The sequence below is a fragment of the Ipomoea triloba genome, chromosome 15, assembly GCF_003576645.1.
Source record: "Ipomoea triloba cultivar NCNSP0323 chromosome 15, ASM357664v1".
Classification (NCBI taxonomy): domain Eukaryota; kingdom Viridiplantae; phylum Streptophyta; class Magnoliopsida; order Solanales; family Convolvulaceae; genus Ipomoea; species Ipomoea triloba.
In genome coordinates this window covers 15,689,905-15,699,755 of record NC_044930.1, presented here as the reverse complement: position 1 = coordinate 15,699,755, position 9,851 = coordinate 15,689,905, and the positions used below count along the sequence as shown (strand labels likewise).

The 9,851-nt window shown below is 38.5% G+C and overlaps 1 protein-coding gene across 1 annotated transcript; it reads left to right on the top strand.

Annotated features, from left to right (window-relative positions):
• The first annotated feature begins 304 nt into the window (after positions 1 to 304).
• On the top strand, positions 305 to 3,806 carry LOC116007219. Its single transcript, XM_031247831.1, has 5 exons — positions 305 to 1,038; positions 1,775 to 1,993; positions 2,665 to 2,763; positions 2,982 to 3,083; positions 3,232 to 3,806. The coding sequence occupies exons 1-5, from the start codon at positions 517 to 519 to the stop codon at positions 3,355 to 3,357; spliced, it is 1,068 nt and encodes a 355-aa protein (XP_031103691.1). The 5' UTR covers positions 305 to 516; the 3' UTR covers positions 3,358 to 3,806.
• The last annotated feature ends 6,045 nt before the right edge of the window (positions 3,807 to 9,851 follow it).

Genomic DNA, 9,851 nt, shown 5'->3' with positions numbered 1-9,851 from the left:
TCAACCCCTAAGTATATTTTAATTTTAAAATATAGTACATTATTTTCTAAACAAATACCAAACTTTTCTCATAAGTAACCATCATTTATCACTACTTAGTATTACACTATTCATCATAAATATTGTATTTACATTTACACTTTACCCGTCTCGCGGTCTCCATCTCACAAGGGAGTCATCATATCTTAATTAAAATTCATTAAAATGCAAATTATATGGTTTGAAAAAAAAAATATATTTTCTATATATTTTATGAACATAAAATTTGAAACTGGGCATCAGCGCCTTGGAAGGCTGAAAATTTTTGAATTTGGTAGTCCGCCAAAAAAATCGCCTTCGTCTCCACCGAATACTCATCACTCATCAGACAACAAAGACACACAGACAGACACACAAACACAGTCTCTCTTTCTGGACAAATAACCCTACAAATACTCCAATCTGTCTCCCAAGTTTCAAACTTTAATTCCTCCCATTGCTCATTTGAAACTTTAATTCCACCAATCTGGGGCGAAAATGGCTTCAATCAAGCAACCTTCTCGCTATGCCACCGCCAACTCTTCATTTGAAACCCGATCCTCCACCAGATCCGACCCCTCTTCTTCCACGGAGGTCGCCCCGAAGTCCCAGCTCCTCCTCCGCCCCTCCTCGCGTGATTCCTCACGTGCCATCGTCCCCTCTAAGGCCGCGAGCAAGGGCAACGCCAATTTCAGCTCAATGGTGAAGAAGCTAGTTGATCACAGGTCGAGCTCGGCGCAGGCGAAGAAGAAGACGGGCGAATACAAGCTGGCAATACCGGCGGATTTCATAGCGGCGAGGAAAGGGTCGACGGGCTTCACCTCTCTGCACAAGAAGCTCTTCAAGGGATCGGCGAAGAAAGCGGAGGGGGGTGAACCCAAGGCGCTGACAGAGTTCAAAGGGAACACGCGGACATTGGCGATGGTGCTACGAAGTGAGAGGGAGCTATTGAGTATGAACCAGGAGCAGGAGAACCAGATTACTGAGCTCAAGTTGTTGCTTGAGGAGAAAAACAAAGAGGTATTACACACAAAATGTTTGTATATATTCAAATGATTTTCCATTTGGATTCCATATTAGGGCAGCTCAAATTTGAATATGACTTTTTGGGATTCCAAGCATTGGGTTCTATGCTAGTATTAGTGACAAATCTCTACCAAAATTCTGCCTTTTGGACATATGAATCAAGGCAGAAAGGATAGGGTGAAATTTGAAATAGTTTTTTTAAAAAAAATAAAAATTAAATGTCCTTTCCAAGGAAAGTACTCGCTAACATGTTAAGGGAATGCTTGATTTGTGTTGTTGCTTAACTGTGAAATTTGAGTGTGATCTATGATCCAAAATTGGACATCCTGTCACTGATCATGGAATTATACTACTTGAAAGGTTTATGAATCACTTGGATTGAGATTACAATAGAATTGGAAGTCTGGAAATAACAACTGCAGGGTGGTGTATTCTCTCTCATATAGAAGGAGAATCTGTTGGATACTTTGGAGGGCAGATCTATATTGTATGTATAACCTTTTTTATTAAAAAAAGTTAGATCCCTTGCCTTTTCTATTTACTTCATGTTTGATTAACTTTTAGAATCTGCATTTTAAAATGCATGTACAAGCTTTATGCATTCTCCTTTTTTCTTTCTAACTTGCCTGTTTGGGATGGTTGTTTGATTTTATTTTGTATAATGAATTTTTAGCATATACCATCAGAATTAGTACAACCTTCTCACTAAATTGTATACGACTAATTGTAGGTAGAGAAGTTGAAGGATTTGTGCTTGAAGCAAAGGGAGGAGATAAGGTCACTGAAGAGTGCCGTTCTTTTCCCAGAGGTTATGAATTCACAAGTACAGGAACTTATGGAGAAGCAGACTTCAGAACTCAAGCAGGCTAGACAACTTATACCTAGTCTGCAAAGGCAGGTCACATCTCTTACTGACCAGCTGCAATACCTTGCAGAAGATCTTGCAGAGGTAGTACTTATATATAATTACTTTTGCTTGAATCACCTTATTTTGATAAACAGAATCATTAATTAATTTACACTTTGCCTTTATTCTTGTGACATATTTCACCTCCGCGACCAGTTGAACTTTCATTTATTCTGCATTGTCTATAAACGGTTTTGTTTAATTGGTTTTAGAAACTCCTCTTGGCCTTTGAGGAAGTGGCATAAATAGCTTTAGCTAAATCTTTGAACTACCTAGTTTTGCAGTCTAGCCTTCACTAATGTGGAATAATTGAATAATTTTGTTTCATCATCTTGCAAAGATGGTTTTTGTCAATTGGGCTCTAAATTTGTAAGGGAAATTCTGTTGCTTTCCAGATTTACACAGTAATGCTCAGTTTCCTAAGCAGCAATTTTCAGCTGCACGATTAATGATAAATTCCAAGGAAATTAGTGAATGATGTGTCTTTGGTGTTGTTTTAGCTTCTTTCACTTAATAGGTACTTTAAGGATTTAATTGAGACATAATTTTTTCAATGTTTTCTCATTACATGGCTCCTTCACTGCCATGAAAAACAATTACTTTGTATATCACAAGGTATGAATACATGTTCCTGGTGTGATATTTGAATTCTTAGACCGGTAAGAGTAGCAATCAGGTTTTCTCTTTGCATTTGCTGATTATGTTTTTTACAGGTCAAGGCAGATAAATACTCAATGAGAGGGTTCTATGATAGCTGCATTAGTTCTCCACGAACACCTGAATATGATCATAGAGAGGCAGCAAATTCTCTGGTGAAGACATCTAAATTAATACAAATTTTTGGTGCAAATGGATAATTACAGCTAGTGATTACTTTTGATTTAAATGAATATATTTTGAATTGGTAGCAATTTTTGTGTTTAATGAAGTGATTACAGAAGAAATTTTGACATTATAGCACTTATTTTTTTTTGGGTTTAAAATTTGAGTTCTATGTTTTGAATTTTTGTTTCATGTATGACCACTTCAGGATTTTAGTTCTGAAGATAATGCAACACCAGTAAGCCCTGATGATATGTTTCTCAAAGATCTAAACCCTTGTTTAACACCCTATGACAAGACAAAGTCGAAGGTAAGTGTCAAAACAAAATCTTGCCAGTGAATGCTTCATTTGTTGAATTTCTGTTAGATACAATAAGGTGTTGGATCTTGTTCATGTCAAAGTTCAGAACCATTTTAGTATACCCTCTATCTTAGCTTTTATTTTATTTTTCTTGCAGGAATTTGATACATTTGATGTCCCAGATGATCAAGATTTGCATAGCACTATTAGCTTCAGTTCTTGTGCAAGGAAGCTGTCAAAAAACTCAGATTGTTGCCAATGTTCAAAGTCAGGGAACAAATGAGTTGTGATCATATGAAAGGAAACCTACATGTAAAAAGCAGCTGCACAATAATTACCTCCAAATTCTGTCCAATCTTCTACCCTGAATCTCAAATGCCAGAGTTGAAGATTATCAGGCCAATGTTCTCTTTGTTTGTGTTACATGCACTGCTCTCTGTGCTCATTTACTTCAGTGAGGTCAATCATTTCTGGCCCCTAAAGCGGTCTGTGCGTCTTGGTTTAAGTGGTGTTTGGCAAGTTAGCGAGACAAATTTTACTTGACGGGCTAAATTTTGATTGGTTAATTGCTCGTTTCTATTTGTCTCACCTATAAGTAATAAAGCATTAGTTTTATTTGATGTATAAGTTAGACAATGAGATGTGTTGGTTCAAACACTTTATTCTACCAAAAATGGGCAAATTATTGTAAGTGATATGTGGATCATAATAAAAAGTGTATTTTTAATGTATTAAAAATAGAGTAAATTTCACTTTTAGTCCTCAATTATTATGGCATTATCATATTTAGTCATATTCTTTTAATTTTGTCATATTATATTATTGATTTTGAACAACTTTCACTTTTAATCTTTGACTATTGTTGTATTGCCACATTTAGTCCTATTCTTTTAATTTTGTTATATTACATCCATAACTTTGAGCAGTTTTCACTTTTAGTCCTCGATCATTATGACATTGTCACATTTAGTCCTATTCTTTTTAATTTTTTTATATTACATCCATGAATTTTCATTTGATTGCCACTATTAACCTTCCGCTAAAAATACCACTATTTTACCATTAAAAAATGAGTTATGATATTGAAACACATTGATATTCTTAAATTGGCATATAACAAAGGACAAAAAATCCTTATACATATCTTAACTCATATTTCTATGAGTTACGATATTACATCATTTGATATTTACAAGATTTCTAATGTGTTTGAAATACGGAGTATGAGTTATGATATGTGTAAGGATCTTTTCTTTGTTATTTATTCTTTGTTATTTGTCAATTCTAACGGTAAATAATGGAATTTTTAACAGAAATACATGGCTGTAATATGAAAAAATTATGATGCTTCCTTGTGTATCTTATGCTTGTCGATTCTAACGGTAAAACTTCAACTTCGCTCGGTCGCAACTTCGAACAGGCAGGCTCGAGCGCTTGACGGAGTTCATGGATCTTAATGATCGCGAATGGGCAACTTACTCCCAATGCCCTATGACCGGACAAATAAACGGGCACCTTGCTCTCGTGATGGGCACTAAACCCAAAAGATCGGTTCGAGGACCGTAAAGGGCACCTTGCTCCCACGAATCGGTTCGAGGACCGTAACGGGCACCTTGCTGCCGTAGCGCGCACTATACATCCAAAAAGATCGGTCCGAGGACCATAACGGGCACCTTATTCCCGTAGTGGGCACCTTGCTCCCACAAATCGGTTCGAGGACCATAACGGGCACCTTGCTCCCGTAATGGGCACTATACACCCAAAAAGATCGGTCCAAGGACCATATAAGGCACCTTGCTCTCGTAGTGGGCACCTTGCTCCCATAATGGGCGCTATACACCCAAAAAGATCAGTCCGAGGACCATAACAGGCACCTTGCTCCCACAAATCGGTTTGAGGACCTTTGGCCCCGACCTTCTCTCTGTGTTACCCCGTGCGTTCAAAACTCCCCGACTATCCGGAGCAGGCGCGATTGAACCTGCCATAACACAACAAATCAGGTGGACTAGATCGGAGAAGCACTTCATAAATGGTGCTTTTGACAATTGATGCTGATCTTGAAGACTATATAGACATCCGCAGGTCGTCTCAAAGCCAAGCATGGTTGCGATGAATGCACTTCCCGACCACCGGGCCAAGTAGCGTGTCTCCTCTATTTCCTCGACTATAGAAGTCATATATATTTGTTGAAATGGGACAGCTAAGATAAGGTTTCTAGGCTTGAAAGTTCACGAAGCAGAAGTGGGACAACCACTAGTAGCCGGAGGATCAACCTTGAGCCGGATTCCCGAGCTTCATCTCCGTTAAAGCTCCGCCACCGATGGATTACCCGATTGCAAATGCTGGTGTTTACGCATGAAGTGATCAGAATTCTCTTTGCAGCTCTTAATGGGTCTTCATTTCTCTTTCACTTTGCCGACCAACTTCATAATCGGACGTGTGATCATCAACCAGGACGGATTAGATTTGCGAAGGAAGCCGATCGTCATGTGCTCTGTTGGCGACTGTTATGAAAAGGTGTTGCGTATGTGACATCATCATTATCTACTCACCGCTTCTAACCACAAACAAATCCAAATTACATGGACGTATGCTGTGGGTGATGTGCACGCGTGAAGAAATACACTACATGCTCAATACCTCGGTCACCATGTGGATCAAGAATGAGAGACGGCTCCACCACTCCATTGGCGTCGAGCCCGATTGTCATTACGTTATTTTCATGGTATGATGGTCTGGCGGCATGTGCGTCATCATGGAAGTCGGGTGGTGCTAACAACACCATTGATCGTCGTCATCCAGCCGCATCAGGTTCCCGATCACTTCTTCAAATTGGGAAGTCTCTTTTGATCTGCGATTTAGAACATGAAAGCTCTGCTTCAACCGGTCAGCTCCTTGATCCTGTGGCTACCGCGAGATTGGACAAATTTAATCAAATATGGTTATGCTTATGGTCGGGCCGCCAGTTAAATCTTGCCGTCAGAAATTCTCCAAAGCCGAAGGCATATTATTCCAATTGTAAATTTGTAAATTACAGTAGTAGTTTCAAATTGTAAAATATATAGCCTAATATGTAATTTGTGTAGGCTATAGTCTATTACTTTTAGAAAATTGTAATAGCAAACTTGAATGTAATAAGCCCGGTTAGGTTGGTTCATCCACCATCGTCATGTAAGCCCGAGGTCAGATCTCGGCATAATTACGACGGCGGTCGGAAAAAATGTTACGACGGCGGTCGGAAAAAAACGCTACGATGGCGGTCGGGAAAAATGTTATGGTCCTCGGACCGATCTTTTTGGGTGTATAGTACCCACTATGGGAGCAAGGTGCCCGTTACGGTCCTCGAATCGATTTGTGGGAGCAAGGTGCCCGTTTTGGTCCTCCCGATCTTTTTGGGTGTATAGTGACCATTACAGGAGCAAGGTGCCCGTTACAGTCCTCGAACCGATTTGTGGGAGCAAGGTGCCCACTATGGGAGCAAGGTGCCCGTTATGGTCCTCGGACCGATCTTTTTGGGTGTATAGTGCCCACTACGGGAGCAAGGTGCCCGTTACGGTCCTCGAACCGATTTGTGGGAGTAAGGTGCCCACTACGGGAGTATGATGCCCGTTATGGTCCTCAGACCGATCTTTTTGGGTGTATAGTGCCCACTACGGGAGCAAGGTGCTCGTTACGGTCCTCGAACCGATTCGTGGGAGCAAGGTGCCCACTACAGGAGCAAGGTGCCCTTTACGGTCCTCGAACCGATTCGTGGGAGCAAGGTGCCCACTACGGGAGTAAGGTGCCCGTTACGGTCCTCGAACCGATCTTTTGGGTTTAGTGCCCATCATGGGAGCAAGGTGCCCGTTTATTTGCCCAATTATAGGGCATTGAGAGTAAGGTTCCCATTCGCGATCATTAAGATCCATGAACTCCATCAAGCGCTCGAGCCCACCTGTTCGAAGTTGCGACCGAGCGAAGTTGAAGTTTTAAAAGCTTGTGAATTTTTTAATTCACTTTGTAAATTGTACATGGTCATATATATAGATTAGTCGTGTGCAAAGCCCGGTTAGGTTGGCATTACCACCACCGGTGCTATAAGTCCAATTAGGTCGGCATCGCCACCATCGGCTCGGTGAGCGAGCCCGAGACCATATCTCGGTATAAGTCCTACGTAGTAGGCAACAAAGTCCAGTTAGGTCGGCATTACCACCACCGGGGCCTTAAGCCCGATTAGGTTAGCATTTCCAGGATCATCACGATGAGCCCGAGATCATATCTCGGCATAAGCCCTACGCAGTAGGCAATTAAGTCCGGTTATGTCGGCATTACCACCACCGGTTCTATAAGCCCGATAAGGTCGACATCGCCACCATCGGCACGGTGAGCACCGGGACTAGTTCTTGGCATTGAGCCCTACAAGGTAGGCAATTCAGCCTGCCAGGTCGACATTCCGACCCGGGCAAATCCAATCTCCTGATTGGTCAAATCCGATCTCTCGATCAATAGAGTTCGAACGACCCTTATAATCCAAAAGACTGTGCTTAAAGTTGTGCTCTTTTTTTCCTTAAGCTAAGATTTATTCCCACTGGATTTTTTCTTAGTCTAAGGTTTTTAACGAGGCAACCTGCATAAGTCGCAGACTATTCGGTGAGTTTTTCCAGCTCGAACTCTTCCTCGTTAGCGCTTAAGGTTGTGCACTTTTTTCTTAGTCTAGATTTTTTTCCCATTGGGTTTTTTCTTGGCCTAAGGTTTTGTAGCGAGGCAATCGGCGTAAGTTGCACGCTATATGGACATGTTTTCCAGCCCGAGCCCTTTTTCGTTGGCTCGACATCAGGGCACGGACTGGGGGCTACTTGATAGGGAATATACCCTGAATTTACCTTCCCCGTATTTTATACATATGTTCAGTATACAATACGGGTATGAGCCTATAAAAAGGACCCTAGTCCTACATGTAGAGGACTTTTTCCTTCTCATCTTCTCTCTAGGAGACCCAAAGGCCATTCAGGCTCCCTACTCTCTACATTACTCAACAACAATGAATAAAATGGGGGATTTGGTCTAAAATTATTCCAGTTATGTTATACTTTACATACATTGCTATTTTCTTCAATACATGGAGGAATTAATCCTTATCAAAACACACACACACACACACTAATAAGAGCCAAAGAAAGTTATGCTTATAATGGGTAGAAAAAATGACGGTCAAATTATTAAATGAAATGGATAGTTCAGATTGTTTAGATGTATATTTTTCATTGAGATTTCCTAATTTATCCTTAATTATATATTTATATGATTATTCATTAAATTTTTCGTTAAATTTTTCGTTAAATTTTATCTTCTCCGTTAATATTCCGTTAACTTTTAACTTACTCATTAATTTCTATAAGAAAGGTCTTAGGTTTGAACCCCATCCCAATCAAAGTTGGCATTTTGTTAAACATATACTATGAATATGTTAGAATATATTATTCAAAAGTAAGTACCTCACTTTATTATTCTTATTAAATTAAACAAATTAGTAGTTACAACAACAAAAAAATACATATGCATTTCTTTAATTTATAATTCTTTGTCTACCGTGCCTTTATTAAAAAAAATCATTAAAAATTTAAAAACACATATAATTTCATTAGTTATATTGTCTATATTTTTCTATAATGCAAAGATTCCTTACCTTCAAATTTATTAATTAATTATATTCACTACATTTTCAAAGTTATATAAATATCAAAGTTATATATTTATTTACCAAGTATTATGTTAATAACATGGAAAAAGTCTAAAAAATAAAAACATTTTGAAACCAATCATATTAACTACTTAGGAAGGATTTGTTGATAAAGAAGACATTCAAATAACCCAAGAAATTGATTTAAAACTCATTATTAAAAATGTAAAGATGCTGAGACTACAATATTGCTGGAATCAATCTTTCAAATTCAGAAAATGAAGAAATTTCAAAAATATCTATCGTTGCAGCATTCATTAATCTTGTATATATATATATTTATTGTGCATTCTTTAAATATACTAGAACTAATATAACTTTACAATTCATTTCATTTTCTACAATCAAACTGCTTGGATTAAAGATAAAATCAACATCAATCTTGACAACAAAAATAATTGGTATATAGGATGTAGCTATTATTTAAAAATGTTTATGTACAAAGTGACAACCTATTTAACTGCATGCATTGTGATGAAAAAGGCAGTAGTGGTACTCCAAGATAAGTATCAAATCAACAAAAAAAAAAATTACAAAAAAAAAAAAAATACACACACACACACACACATGCACACACAAAATCAAGTAATATACCTCCATTGATACTAATTCCAAAAATATGAACTTCAAAATAAACATGTGTAAAATGGATGTACAAACTGTTGATGAAACTAGACATATTGCAGCATTAGTATTTGATACCTTTGATTCTTGACCCATTTTACCCCATACTTTAACCATTTTTTTTTTATAACAAAGTGCTTTAATTTGAGTGGAATCTATGACTTGTTTGTGTGGTTTGATGTTTCTAGATAAAGTGGGTCATCACAATGAGTGTAATTGATTAACTGAATTGATGAATACACAGAGTCCTACACAGTAATACTACTATAGCAAGTTCCTATACAATAGGCCACTAATAAGGAAGACTAAACCATAACCACATATAAGCCTAATATATCTAACACACCCCGCAAGCTCAAGGTGGGATGGACACAACATTGAGCTTGTCACGCAGTAAACCAAACCGTGATGCAGGTAGAGGCTTCGTGAAGATA

Excerpts from the sequence above, each read along its gene's own strand:
- LOC116007219 (XM_031247831.1), top strand. The coding sequence starts at position 517 with ATGGCTTCAATCAAGCAACCTTCTCGCTATGCCACCGCCAACTCTTCA. Across the intron at positions 1,039-1,774 it reads TTGAGGAGAAAAACAAAGAG|GTAGAGAAGTTGAAGGATTT; the intron begins GTATTACACACA and ends GACTAATTGTAG. Across the intron at positions 3,084-3,231 it reads ATGACAAGACAAAGTCGAAG|GAATTTGATACATTTGATGT; the intron begins GTAAGTGTCAAA and ends TTTTTCTTGCAG.